The sequence below is a fragment of the Mustela nivalis genome (assembly GCF_964662115.1).
Source record: "Mustela nivalis genome assembly, chromosome: 7".
NCBI classification, from domain to species: Eukaryota; Metazoa; Chordata; class Mammalia; order Carnivora; family Mustelidae; genus Mustela; species Mustela nivalis.
In genome coordinates this window covers 141,048,940-141,063,596 of record NC_139026.1, presented here as the reverse complement: position 1 = coordinate 141,063,596, position 14,657 = coordinate 141,048,940, and the positions used below count along the sequence as shown (strand labels likewise).

Here is a 14,657-nt window from a genome sequence, read left to right as displayed (position 1 = left end):
ATGCTGGACTTGAGAATTATGTTTAATTTCCAGACACCACTAAAGGGGCACCTGAAGTTTGCGATTCTTTTTTTTTTAATTTATTTTTTATTTTCAGCATAACAGTATTCATTATTTTTGCACCACACCCAGTGCTCCATGCAATCCGTGCCCTCTATAATACCCACGATTCTTAATGAAACATGAGACCAGTCAAAATTACTGGGCATAACAAAATCAACAGTGAAAGTCTCAGTATCAAAATGCAGACAATACATGTGAGAGACAGGTCAGTGTTGACTGAGGTGGTTTCAAGAGGTTTTCTGGGAGAAGGACAGCTTGAGTTGGTACTTGCAAGATGACAGGAGGGGTGCTTGGTCTTCCTCCTTTCTTCGTAGAATGAGAGCTTAAGTAATGAGACCCTTCTTCATCCTTCTTTGAAACAGACAGTGGAAGCAATGAAGACCATATTGGATGACCTAAGAGCTGAAGACCAGTTCTCTGTGGTCGACTTCAACCACAATGTTCGGACCTGGAGAAATGATTTAGTTTCAGCTACCAAAACACAGATTGAAGATGCCAAGAAGTACATTGAGAAAATCCAGCCCACTGGAGGTGAATGACTTTATATCCCAGAGCCCAGTGAGAAACGTTCACAGGGTTCAAATCTTCATTCACATAGGAAGAATCACTCCCTACCATGGTGGTCTTTGCCCGGCCGGCAATGGCCTGCCTTAAATAATGTGTGTATTATTATTCCATGATGAGTGTTAATTTCTTGTGAAAGTACAAGGCATAACCCATCCCACACAAGTTTGCAACCATCCCAATCTTTCTCAGAAAAGGGTGTCAGCAAGGAACACTAGAATTCTTACTACTCTCATAGAACAAAATGCCGCTGTCCCCAGACCAGTGTTCCAGCACATCAGCAAGGCTGATTGAGGGACCTTCAGTTTGGTCTTTAACAAAACGACAGACCAGTGCTTTGAAAGGACGAATTCCTCTTTAAGGGAGTAGTTTACTATAAAGTCAATAATTTTACTCCTCTGGGGAATCTTGCCCAGCCTGGAGGAAATTTGTGTCAGTTGGAAAACCATCGAAGGATTTGGGGACTGAGTAAAATGACACATGCGCGATCACCAGACAAATGAATCGGAACCCAGGGTGTGACAGTTTTTGTGCAAAGAGAGAGTACGTAACGGAGCAGCACATACTCTTACCTTAACAGGCACCAATATCAACGAAGCCCTCCTGCGCGCCATCTTTATTTTAAACGAAGCCAATAATTTGGGAATGCTGGACCCCGAGTCAGTCTCTCTCATCATTTTGGTTTCTGACGGCGACCCCACAGTAGGCAAGTAGCTTTTCAATCTTCCAGTAACAAATATTTCACTCTCGCTTCAAATGGGAAATCTGCTGGCAGAATTTCTAAACCACTGTAGCCCCATGTTTCCTAAAAGGAGGCCTCTCTGGGCCCTGGAACTGTCACCACCTCCCCCCACCCCGAAACCCAGTCCCAGGCACTTTTGGTGATGCTCTTGAAAGCACTTGTTTCGAAACTGGAGTATGAACTGTGATAGCTCGCTATTGCATTTTCTCTCAGCGTAGGGTATGTGAGGTGACGTACGGGAGTGTGAGATGAGTGTGTCAGTCCCCAGTCCCCAGGACACGTCTGGAGTCTGCAGGAACTTATTCCTTCCTTCTCCACATTCCCTCAGTCCCTCAAGGAAACGGGAGAAATGACTTCTTTCTGATACATCCTCTATGTTACGCAATTTTCCCCACAAAATGGACCCACGTCCCCTGGCTTCTGTCACATGTTGCTACTTTATCTGCTTCATTTGTGTCTTTCTACTGGCAAATACAAGAGTGCGTGCTGGATTGTGTTGTAATCCGTCACGTCAACAAGGACGGTGCCCCACGCTGCTCAGTGGAAGGAAGACAAGTGCGTCAGTCAGGACCGCGGCCACTAGAGTTTTAGACAAAAGGCACCCGTTCTGTTAATAGCGAGACCAGAATGGGAGACTTTATGTCGTATTTGTGGTAGAATCAGAGTTTCTGAACCTTAGATCAGGTTACTTGTAAAATTCAATTTGAGGGGCACCTAGCCAGCTCACTGGATGGAACATGTGACTCTTGATCTCGGGGTTAGGAGTTCGAGCCCCCCACTTGGTTGCAGAGATTACTTTAAAAAAATACAGTAAAATCTTAAAAAAAAATAAAAGAATTTAGTTTGAGAATAGAGTCATAAAGAAGAAAAGGAAACATAGCAAAAAATTAAGTCTGCTTCTGATTTCTGTCCCTTGACCCTCCAGTTCCTGTCTCTGGAGGCAGTCTTTGGTTAGCAATTTGTTGTGTAACTTTCCAGAGATATTCTGTGCATACGTGTATACTCCATACACATATACACACATTTATGTGTGAATATAGACACACACATACACATATATGCATGCCTATATGCAAATACATCCTACATATACCAATTTTTGCATTGTTCTCCCCCCTTAAAAATATATCTGTGAGATCATTCAGTATAAATACATAGAGTTATCTTGCTCTGATTAATAATGACATGGCTGCATAGTACCTCCCGGTTTGAATGTATCATCATTTACCCAACCGCCCTTACTACTGTGCACTTGTTTTCAATCTGTTGCTATGCCCCATAGTGTGGCTCTGTACGATTACACCTGTGTCATTCCCATTTGTGTGAGTGCGGCTGTAAGAGAAACCCATAGACTTGGGTCTCTGGGTCAAAGGGTAAGTGGGACAAATTCTGTTTTCAAAAAACATTATAACATTGTTTCTCATTCTCTTCGCCTCTGTTGCCATCCACTTCAGGTGAACTGAAATTGTCGAAAATTCAGAAAAACGTGAAGCAGAACATACGAGACAACATCTCCCTGTTCAGCTTGGGGATAGGATTTGACGTTGATTACGACTTTTTGAAGAGACTGTCCAATGAAAACCGTGGCATGGCTCAGAGGATTTATGGAAATCAGGACACGTCCTCCCAACTCAAAGTAACACCTTTGTTTCTGTTCTGTCTTCCTCCTTCCCTCAAAGCCATTCAGCTCGCCAAATTTGAGTCTCAGTTGTCATCGTTTCAGCTGCGTTCGGCCGGGACGATGAGAAAGTGCTCGATTTCCTTCCCACCCCACCTTGCGTGTGGATTTGCTCTGCACCGACGGTGAGACGGGAAGCCGGAGGGGGCTGCACTTCCCCCCTCCCTGAGCAAGTCCTCCCAGGCCCCGCCGAAACTTCTGGGCTCTCCAGTCCTCCTTGCCATCATGGTCATTGTTTGCCCTGTTCAGGTGCATTGGTATCTCGGTATCCACTTTTTATAATGCAACAAAGATCAAACGATAGCCTGTAAGTGTCTTTGAAGGTAAAGGAGAGAAATTATTTGTTTAGTTGGACTCCACGGATAAGAAAAAGACATAGAAGAAGAACAGGCTTTACCCCACCCTCTGTCAACTCCAGGTGCCATGGGTCAGTGTCAGGCACTGTATTTAAAGCTGGGAACAGGAAAGGGATAGGGGATAATTTGGGAATGTCAACCCAGATGACTTTCCTTCTTATGAGTATTTATCTGGTCATAAAAGAAAAAAAAAAATAGGCTGGGATCTCAAGTCCAGGATAAGATTCTTAACAATTTTTTAGTTTCTCCCTGTCTCAGTTCATCTGATAATTGTGAGAGTTTTCTTTGTCCCACAGCTTTCCACAGAGATCCTGTGAAAATAAATTAAGAAATACCAGCTAAGCGTGTGAGGAATCTCAACATAAAGTGCCTCAGGGGGGCCAGGGTGGCTCAGTCGGTTGAGCGTCCAACTCGGGTCATGATCTCAGGGTCATGAGATTGAGCCCCGTGTCAGGTTCCGAGCTGGGCATGGGGCCTGCTTAACATAGTCTCTCTCTCTCTCTCGCTCTGCTCAAACACCCCTCCCCTGTCTTAAAAAAAAAGTGCTTCAGACCGAAGAAGTAGTAGGACAATAATGATTTCTCTGTTTTTTATGAATTGTAGAAATTCTACAACCAGGTTTCTACTCCATTGCTCCGGAATGTTCAGTTCAACTATCCGCACTTGTCAGTCTCGGATGTCACTCAGAACAGTTTCCACAACTATTTTGGAGGCTCTGAGATCGTGGTGGCAGGAAAATACAACCCTGATAAATTGGAACAATTACAGAGCATCATCACGGCCACCTCGGTATTTCTGCTTATCTCCTTAGTTCTAAAAAGACTAACCGGTCCCCTCGATACAGTCCGTCTTGTATATTAACAGGGTAATATCTTGCATCCCAAGAATCTTGCAGGCAGCATAAAAGCAGTAGAGTGAAAGGGAAGGCATGAGAATATCTATGCCGTGGTCCCCAAACCATTCTGCAAATCCATCCCTTCCCATCCCAAAGCCAACCCCAAACCTTGGATGTAGGCACTTCCTCTTTTGCATTCTTATGAGTTATTTTGGACTTCTCTTGAATTTACATAACGTCCTGACTCGCTCACAGTAGATATGAAGAGTGTGGGTTGATTAACCCTAGTTCTGCTCTACCAGTGTCTTTCAACTGAATCTTCCATCATCCAGGCCAACACGGAGTTAGTCTTGGAAACTCTGGCCCAAATGGACGACTTGGAGGATTTTCTATCAAAAGACAAGCATGCAGATCCTGATTTCACCAGGAAATTGTGGGCCTATCTGACAATCAACCAACTTCTGGCTGAGCGGTAAGAAGAAAAGACGGTACATAACGGGGATTTGCAAAAGTAAGAAGTTTGCCTTGAATATTTTGCGGTAATACACAAAAGGGATTTGGAACCAAGAAAGGCAGCAAATTAATTTGGGATTTGGATTGTCAATTTCCACTGGTTCCAAGCACTTTAAGTACAGCTGAATTCACTCTTTTTTCTTTTTTATTGAGGTCGACATACACAAAGTGGGTGAAGCTGATGAATTTTAAATGTACAGTTTGATGATGAGTTCTTAGATGTGTCACCCGTGTAATAATCACTGTCCAGAGGACACTTCTGTTCTCTTTGAAGGGTCCCTTGTGCCCACGCCCACTGCTGTAGAAATCACTGTCACTATCAATGAGTTTTCTGTGACTGAACTTCTTGTAGTGATACAACCTGTATTTATCCGTTTCTGGCTTCTTTCCTTCAGCATGATATCTATAAGATTGATCCGGGTTGCGGGAGTATCAGTGGTTCACTTGCATATACTTTTGAAAATCTTATTGTCCAGAGGGAAATTTACAATTCTAATATCGCCTAAGGACGGGTTCCATAATAGCCAACGGCTCTCTCATCTCTGGCTTCCCAGCCGACCCGCACTTAACCTGTGCAGTATAAAAACTACGCTCCTGGGCAATGCACAGCTCTTGGACCACGTGCAACAGAGTAACACAGCAGGTGCTGAAGAAGAAAATCACCCGAGCCCCATCCCACCTTTGACGTCAGGTTCCCAGGGAGGTGGAACAGTCTTCAGAGCTAGGTCAGGAAGACACGAAGTGCGGTTGGATGACCGAACTCACAGAGAAAATCCGTGATGTCAGTAAGGTTATAAAACAGACATGGGGCTGTAGCTGGGGCTTTCCGTTGAATAAGAACTATCCCTGCCTCTTTTTACTGAAGCATCCTGGGTGCATTCACAGCAAAATTGCAGATACGCAGCATGTTACTGAAGTTAAATACTGATTTTTCAGAACAGTCCCTAGAAAACAGATCAGTGGTTGCCAGGGACGGGGGTGGGGGGGGGTGTCAGGACAAGCAGGTGGAGCCCAGGGGGGATTTTTTAGGGCAGTGAAAGTGTCCTGTACGATGGTACCATCGTGAATACATGTCATCACATGCTTGTCGAAGCCTGTGTAGGACGTGCACCTCCAAGAACGAACCTTAACGTAAACCACAGAGTTGGGTGATGATGAAATGTCAGCCTAAGTTCATAGATTGTAACACATGCACCACTCTGGTTGGGGGGGGGGGTTGCTGATAATGGGGGAGGCTGTGGTGTGTGGACACAGGGAGGGTCTGGGAAATCGCTGTCCTTTCTCCTCCGTTGTACTGTGAGCCTAAAACTGGTCTGAAAAAGAAAGCCTATTAAAAACAATCCTCTGGGGGCACCTGGGTGGCTCAGTGGGTTAAGGCCTCTGCCTTCGGCTCAGGTCATGATCTCAGGGTCCTGGGATCGAGCCCCGCATCGGGCTCTCTGCTCAGCAGGGGGCCTGCTTTCCTTCCTCTCTTCCGCCTGCCTCTGTGTCTACTTGTGATCTCTGTCTGTCAAATAAATAAATAAATCTTTAAAAACAAAACAAAACAAAACAAAACAAAAACAAAAAAACCAATCCTCTGGACTGCAGGGCTAAGTAAAATCCTGGCTTCTTGGAGCCAGGTAGCCTTCTTTTATCTGTGGTCCCCAGGGTCCCGGCTGAGCCCAGAGCGGGTGTGGGGTGTGGGACTAAGTGCAGTAATGTTCTCGAATGCCTCGGTTTCCCAAATACAGAAGCCTGGCTCCTACAGCAGCTGCCAAAAGGAAAATTACAAAAACAATCCTGCAGATGTCTCTGGAACATCACATCGTGACCCCGCTCACCGCGATGGTGATCGAGAACGAGGCCGGGGACGAGCGCATGCTGGCAGACTCGCCCCCGCAAGACCATTCCTGCTGCTCAGGTTCGTGCTTCTGTCTCGTGGAGCAACAGGACGGGGGCAGCTTCCTTAGCCTGCACCGGGGGCCTCCAGCCTCTGCTCCCCTCCCCTGCCTCCTGCTCCCAGCCCTGGGACCCCTGTGTGTCTGAGCTGTTCCTGTCGTTTTTACTTTGGGGTAGTTCGTTGCTGTGGTCTTGGAACTTTGGCTCCCTTAACTCCCAAAGGAATGTTGAAGACCTGGGTACCCCCGCGTGCATTGTTTAAATCAGCGTTTAACCATTTTCGCCATGCTTAAATAGTTGTAGCGAATTTAATTTGGGGCATATTGTAAACATTCAACTTGTTTTTTAAAGATTTTTTTATTGACTTATTTGTCAGAGAGCAAGCGAGCGAGAGAGAGAGAGAGCGTGCACAGGCTTAGGAAGCAGCAGGCAGAGAGAGAAACAGGTTCCCTGCTGAGCAGGGAGCCCAATGCAGGACTCGATCCCAGGATCCTGGGATCGTGACCTGAGCCGAAGGCAGACGCTCCACCAATTGAGCCACCCAGGCGTCCCAACATTGAACTTTTAAAATAAACCTCTTGCTTCACTGTTGTCAGTGTATCCTGTGGCATGGAATACTGAAGTTGGTACTGTCCATCATCCATCAAAAAAATACATGAGCAAACTCTATTTTAATTATCGGAAATTTTATATGGTGCTTTTTTCTAGTTGAACTGGTATTTCCATTCCCGGTAGAAGCACGGCTCAGTGTAGTACACTGCGATGCCAGAAGGTCTTTTCTTGATCATCCTGTTCCTCTGCAAGAAAAATGTTGGCAAATTTGAATATTTTCAATGCGTTGGGACCCTTAGAGTCTGAGTATTCAAAATTTTTTTCTAGATGGAGTTTTATTAAGACCGACGACAAGTAGACAATTGATCAAAATAATATACATGGATTATAAATATGATATCCCTAAGTAAAATTTGATTGAAAATCATGTCTTAAAAATGAAAAAAATGTGACTGTATGTGTAAATGTTATTTATTGATGGATTCAGTGTCATTTTTACTAAAAAAAAAAAATTGTAGGGGTGCCTGGCTGCCTCAGTCGGTGGACTGTGTGACTCTTGATCTTGGGGTTGGGAGTTTGAGTCCCAGGTTGGGTGTAGAGATTAGTTAAAAATAAATCTTAAAAAAAATTTTTTTATAGGCTAGGTCTTGATAAATCTTGTTGACACAGGTAAGTAGATAGGAATGAATGAGTTTGGTCACAGCAACTATCACTCATTTACAGCTTCTTCAGACTTATCTGCCGAACTCACATAGGAGCTAGGATGCAAAAATTATTTTTTAATGATTTAACACGTGATACCTTGGGTCCTACTTCAACTTGGTTTATTTATTTATTTTTAAGATTTTATTAATTTATTTGACAGACAGAAGTCACAAGTAGGCAGAGAGGCAGGCAGGGAAAGAGAGGAGGAAGCAGGCTCCCTGCTGAGCAGAGATCCCAATGCGGGGCTCGATCCCAGGACCCTGGGATCATGACCTGAGCCGAAAGCAGAGGCTTAATCCACTAAACCATCCAGGCGCCCCTCAACTTGGTTTAAAGCAAAGAATTGGAAACCATCTGACTTGCAAAAGGATTTGTGTCCCTTGCAATGGTCTGGAGTCTTTCCAATTTCTGGTTCTACACCAATTTTTCCAGAAGATTTTTGGTGAGAGAGCATGCCTTCTGCTTCTCAACCAAGAGAAAGAGGTTTTCTTGGGAGAGGTATATGTGGAAGCAGAGAACTTGAAATTGCTACAAAAGCCACCCTTGATTCCTGAGTCCTGTGGAAGGTCCTAGGATGTGCTCAGGGACACATGAGCCAAATATAGAAGATGCTGGCTTATCACCTTCTCCCTGCCCTCCGTTTCTCAGGACCTAGTCCTGTTGAAACACAGTCTGAAGAGTTGCCTGCGTAGCTGAAGCACCACTTTCCACATTTTTAATTTTGTCTGAGTGAGACGCCATATTTGCCACAGTGGTCCAGGGGTCAAGGAGCTCTTACTTCTGGCATCCCAGTTACAAGAGCCTGGGGCCCCACAGCCAATTTATCTGGGGAGAAAGCTCTTCTAGATAAACTGGCGTTGGTTAGTGGTTGTTACAGCTAGATAAGATGCCTAGGTGAACTGCCGCTTGTTTTCTCCAAGACAGGAAGACTGTCTGTGTGTCAGAAAGCAAAATGAGCTTGTTGTAACCAATAGGGGAAACTAGTTGGTTGAGGAGCTGAATTGTTTAGATTGTTGTTTGGTTAGGAAGTAGGAACTGATCCAGGCAGGACCTGATCGTAATCTGGGACTTCTCCGGGGGCTGGCCTAGATAGCATCTTCCCGGCCTAGGATGAAGACGTGGGGCCCTTCTCCTGCCTCCGTGGGGCAGATCCCACAGCCCAGGTTCCAGACTCTGCAGAGATCCCTCCAGCAGGCCCACACAGTATAAAGACAGGAGGAGCTAGGAGAGAGAAAATTCTGGAATAAAATTACTGGGAGGAAAACCTTAGCTGAGGACCTCCAGGGTCCACATAACATAGATTCTGGACCTTGTAAGAAATCTCCAAGGAAAAGTAAGCTGGGACCCTAATGGCCACGGGTTTTTCTACACAGGTGCCCTGTACTATGGCAGCAAGGTTGGTCCGAGTTCAGTCCCGTCTTGGGTCAACCCTTCCCCGACCCCGATGATCCCGATGCCTGTGCTGGGAGCTCAGGTGCTCGAGGCAACTCCTCCCCCACATGTGATGAGAGGTAAGAGGCCTTCACCACGGCTCTCACGTCCCGGCCCCCAGTCGGGTCACAATCGTGTGCAGCGTTGATAGATGTTTAAAAAAAAAGTCCTGGTGAACAAGTTGACCTCCACTAACAGCAGATGACTCTGTGTATTAATCAGCTTGGGCTGCCATAACCAGATACCCCAGCCTTGCTGGTCTAAATGACAGGTCTAGAGGCAGGGAAGTCCAAGATCAAGGTGCCAGCTGGGGACGGCTTGTACACAGCCGGCATCTTCTTGTGTGGTCATATGACCTCTCTGTGTGTGCCCTGCAGAGAGGAAGGCTAAGCTCCCCCGTGTCCCTTCTCAGCAGGGCACCAATCCCTTGATGGGGGCCCCTCCTCCAGACATCGTGTGCTGGTGGTTAGGGTTCCAACCTATGAAGCTCGGGGGTCCAGTCCAGTCCAGAGCACTCCATCTCCAGCTGGGTGAGCTGAACCCTCAGGAGTGGACGAGATGCTCTTCTCAGGCCAGGGGGCTCCACAGGGCATCGATGCAAGGAACATTCTCTTTGGAGATTGCATGTGAACTGACTCTATGTGAACTGATTGTATGTGAACTTAAGTGAGTTATTTCATGTTCCTGCATGTTGAAAACAGGCATAATTACACTCAGGCAGCGAGGTTGTTGACCTCGTGAAACCTTCTCAGGGCCGAGCACGATAGATAAAAATAATTATTGAAGATTAGATGCGATTCGTTTTGCAAGCAAAATCACTTTAATGGGGTTTAATCACTTAATCACTTTAGTGTGTTGTCTCTGTCCCCTTCCTGATCTGGTATTTGCCACCTTTCCCCCACCGAGATTACGGCTGCACGACAGGGCCGGTGAGGGGAGGGCACCCCTGTGTCGGGTACAGTGCTGACGAAATCGCCCTCCTCACTGCACCGAGCGGCTCTCAGAGCAAGAGACAAGGGCAGGCATGGGGCAGGCGCCCCTTCCTCTGCGACTGTCCAGAAAGAAGCTTCTGTAGAAATACGTAGCGAAAAAGCTAACTCTGTTTTCGAGTTCTTTCCAGTAAGAATGCGGTGTTCCCTCTGAGTTTACATAGTCTGCTGTGCAGTGCCGTTAAGGGGACAAGGTCTGGAGAGCTGGACAGTTCCAGGGTCAGACTCTGCCCCCGTGGCCGTGGGCCAGACCGTGGAACCTCTCTAGGTCTCAGTGAGCCAACCTGTAAAACGGGGGTGGTGTTAAGTTGCGGGGTGGCTATAACAGCAGTTCCTGGTTCCCCGTGGGAGCTCATAAAGCCCAGGTCCTCAGGAATCTGTGAAGTTAGTCCTGGCGGCCTTCCATCCGCCTTCAACCTGATCTAAATGTGAGGCTACAGACGCTAATCTAAGTATAATGTTTCACTTCTGCTGTCTGGAGTGGTCTCAGGTCGGTAGGGCAGTACCGATCCGTGGTTACCCACCAGCAGGTGTGAGTAATAGGATTTGGGTTAATTAAAATGGCAGAATCAATCATGATCTCTAATAAAAAGCCAAGTCCTTCCAAAAATATTTCCAAACAGCATATTTGTGTAAAGGAAGAGGCTCTCATACCAAAATGATTTTTTTTTTTTAATTGTAAAAGAGATGCGAGAACCTTTGTTCTGCGTTTTAAGGATGCCCTCTAGTGCCCAGCGCAACACAAAATCGATTCACCAAGTATTTATTGACCTGGTGGCGAGAGTTTTGTAGTGTGAGCGGTGCAGAGAAGCACCAGATTGTACTTCTGTTGTGGATTCCTTTATCTTCCATTTCATGTTCTGAAACACACACTTGAACATGAGCGAGCGTGTCGGAGTGGGTGGGAGAATGGGCTTGTCGTGGGGCAGCGTGGCTGTGGTCCTGGATCTGCCACAGTCCAACCCCATCATGGGACCTCAGGCAGGCGACCCGTCCTGTGCGAGGACACGAGGAGAATTAGTTGAGCTAATGTTTGCCTGGGACTTTGTGGTAACATCTAGAAAACAGCCTCTCGGGGAACGGAAGCTTGCTCTTTCGGTTTTAATCTGGGAAAGGCGACCACTGCGGTTCTTTTTTTTTTTTTTTTTTTTTAAAGATTTTATTTATTTATTTGACAGACAGAGATCACAAGTAGGCAGAGAGGCAGGCAGAGAGAGAGAGAGGAGTTAGCAGGCTCCCTGCAGAGCAGAGAGCCCCATGCGGGGCTCGATCCCAGGACCCTGGGATCATGACCCGAGCCAAAGGCAGAGGCTTCAACACACTGAGCAACCCAGGCGCCCCGACCACTGCGGTTCTTACGGCTCCAACCGTCTCCTCCCTGGGCCCTTCAGTGACTCGGGCTGGAAGCCTGGCTGGTCTGAATTGTCCCTCGGCGCTCAGTTACCTGACACGGTGGCTTCTGCCACGGGTCTCTAGAATCTTCCCTCCCTCGTCCGTCCTGTTTCCCGTTCAGGTGACGTCTGTTGCCTGCGCTATTGCTGCGTTAGCTGCTAACTGATCTTCCTACGTCCGTGTCCCAATACTGAGTTTATACTGTAACAAGTAATTTCCCCAAAATCAAATCATGTCGCATTTTTTTCTCAGAAACTTCAAAGAGCTCCCAACTTGAAGCTCCAGTCTTTGGTGTGGTGCTCGGCCCCTCTCCATGACGCCCATTTTGGGTCTTTTTCTACGTTCTTCAAGAACCCATCTCCTAGTTACATCGAGGCGCTTTGCAAACAAATCGCCAACTTTCCTACCTCCGCACTGTGCACTCAGAATAAAATCTCCGTTTCCCCTGTGTCTTTTGCGTCTCCTAACGTCAAGGCTTTGTGCAAACTCCTTCACCAGGTCTTTCTCAACTGGCCAGGTGGGGCTGGTCACCCTTCGTCTTTACCCTCAGAACGACTGGCTTGTGCCATTTTTGTGTCATTTATTTTACTCTCTCTCTCTTCCCTCAGTGTTTGTGTCTGTCTCTATGAAAGAAACACTGAAGAAAAAAAAATTATTCACTATATTCATTAGAGCACACATTAGAGTCTGGAAGATCTTGACTCAAGGGGGGGCCGTGGTGATGGATATGGGGACCCCCGCAATGGGGTCTTGCAGTTGGGTGGAGAAGATTGGACTCAGCTCCAAATACAGCCTGGGGAAGTGGGTGCGAAATCACACGGAGGAAACGTCAGGAGTGAGGGGGATTCTGGTCAAACCAATGGAACAGGCTTCCTGTTGAAGGCAGCCAGGAGATCTGACGTCACCTGGAGGGTGGCAGGGAATGAGGAACCCAGTTAGATACCTAAGGAGCTCAATAGGGAGAACAGATATTCTACCTAACCCAGCCTACTAGGATTCTTGCTAAAATTGGGCAGCGCAGAAGCTAACGTGTGAGTCCAAAAGTTGAGGCCTCGTTGAAAAGGTCGGAGGAGCCTAAGTGTTTAGTCAAGGAGAGAATCTTGGTCACTCCATTAAATTCTGACTTTCTTGAAGGTCTTATAAATAAGACCGTGACTTATTTATAGCTACACCAAACGTTGCCTAATTCAGTGCTTTGGATAGACCTGTTTGGTTTTTTTTTTTTTTTCTCTTTTTTTCCTCACCAATTATTTGTTGAATGATTAGACAAACAAACAAGAAAGATCAATCAGAATAAGGTTGTCCAGCAACAAAGTAATTCTTTCTTGAGAATCGCTCATGCTTCAGTGTTCTTGGAATTGATTAATATCTATCAGTATGCCAACAAATAACATTACGTCTCCTATATTTTTATGTATCGTGTATAACTGCTTAAACACACACACATTGTTTTATCTATTTATACAACACTCACTGATGGAGGTATGCGTATGTAGTATACATGTAGACCTGATGTATTGTGTGCTTTTCTTATTATTTGTGTCTTTCTTATTCATTTTTTGTCTCTAGCCTAGATCATGCATGATAGCTACAGAAGAAGTATATGTTATAGGTGTAAAATAACTTAAAACTCTGAATTGTCCCATGGGGAAGGGACAATGGGTCTGTCTACACCACGGGTCCCCAACACCTGGAACAGAAGCTAGCATCTAGTACAAGCACTGGAACTATTTGTTCTTATTAAGTAAAAGGTTTCAGGAATGAAGTACTGTTCGGTGTCGCCCTCCTTTCTATGATTTTGTTTGATTTCTTTTTCTCTATTTTCCAGTTGAAAATGACCCACACTTCATCATTTACCTGCCAAAAAATGAAAAGAATATTTGTTTCAATATTGACTCGGAACCTGGAAAGATTCTCAACCTTGTTTCTGATCCAGAATCAGGTAAAATAAAAAGATGCTGTATTTGAACTAGGCAATTCGATCATTGCCATATTTCACTGTCACTACCTAGGATTTCTTTCCTTCCCACCTTAATAGAAGCCCTGTACTTTTCCAACTCTGATAATTGGTGAGCAAAGAATTATAAATTTATTCCCATGGGAATTAGAGTAGCTAAGAGACTGAGTGCAAACTAGCAGATCTTACTGTGATGTGAGTCATTTAAAGTATAATAAAACATAGTAACAAAGTGAAAGCTGTTCAGGAAAAAAATTATATAAGAAATCAAGCCAAAAAATAACACTTTTCCCATATTGTCAAGTTTTATAACTTTGATGGTGCACAGAGAGAAAAAAGCACATTTTCTTCTCCAGGGATTTTGGTCAATGGACAGCTCATTGGTGCCAAGAAACCAAAGAACGAAAAACTCAGCACCTATTTTGGAACACTGGGATTTTATTTCGAAAGCGAAGACATGAAAATAGAAATCAGCACCAAGACCATCACCCTGAGCCGGCGCTCTCGGGTGTCTGTCCTTTCCTGGTCTGACACCGCTCGCGTCATTAGCCAGAGGTGAGTATTACTGTGTCCGGTCGCGGTCCTGTCCTCCACGCCTGACTACACAGATCAATCCGGAAATCCGTGACCGAAACGTAGAACTTAGCTATCATTTTAAATGTGAAGAAGCAGAGGTTCAGAAAGATTGTTGGTGCCTAACCCCACCCCGTTCCTGGCAGCTGGCTCCACGTGGGCCACTCTGTGTCTCGGCACCTTCCCGCAGCCTGGCATGGATTGAGGGCTCGGTAGATACGTGCTGGATAAGTGAAGGACTCCATCGAACACTCCAACCAGCTCCGTGTCAGAGTGTGCCTGGAAAACACTGGACTGTGTCATATTGTCCCCTGATCACCTGTTTTATTGTTTTTATACAAACACAGAAACTGACATTGTTCCAGAGCCAGGAGTGAAAACAACATTCTGTGACCCCCCAAAAAAATGCTGTGGAGGGCCTAGAAC

At 45.7% G+C, this 14,657-nt stretch overlaps 1 protein-coding gene across 1 annotated transcript in view; it reads left to right on the top strand.

Annotated features, from left to right (window-relative positions):
* ITIH2 (inter-alpha-trypsin inhibitor heavy chain 2) overlaps window positions 1–14,657 on the top strand; it is a 38,079-nt gene that overhangs the window by 19,501 nt on the left and 3,921 nt on the right. Inside the window, exons 10-18 of the mRNA XM_082740944.1 lie at window positions 426–594; window positions 1,208–1,333; window positions 2,824–3,005; window positions 4,007–4,192; window positions 4,571–4,710; window positions 6,485–6,654; window positions 9,263–9,400; window positions 13,530–13,643; window positions 14,015–14,213. Of these exons, the coding sequence (XP_082597070.1) occupies window positions 426–594; window positions 1,208–1,333; window positions 2,824–3,005; window positions 4,007–4,192; window positions 4,571–4,710; window positions 6,485–6,654; window positions 9,263–9,400; window positions 13,530–13,643; window positions 14,015–14,213 (1,424 nt within the window). The remainder of the gene's footprint in view (window positions 1–425; window positions 595–1,207; window positions 1,334–2,823; window positions 3,006–4,006; window positions 4,193–4,570; window positions 4,711–6,484; window positions 6,655–9,262; window positions 9,401–13,529; window positions 13,644–14,014; window positions 14,214–14,657) is intronic.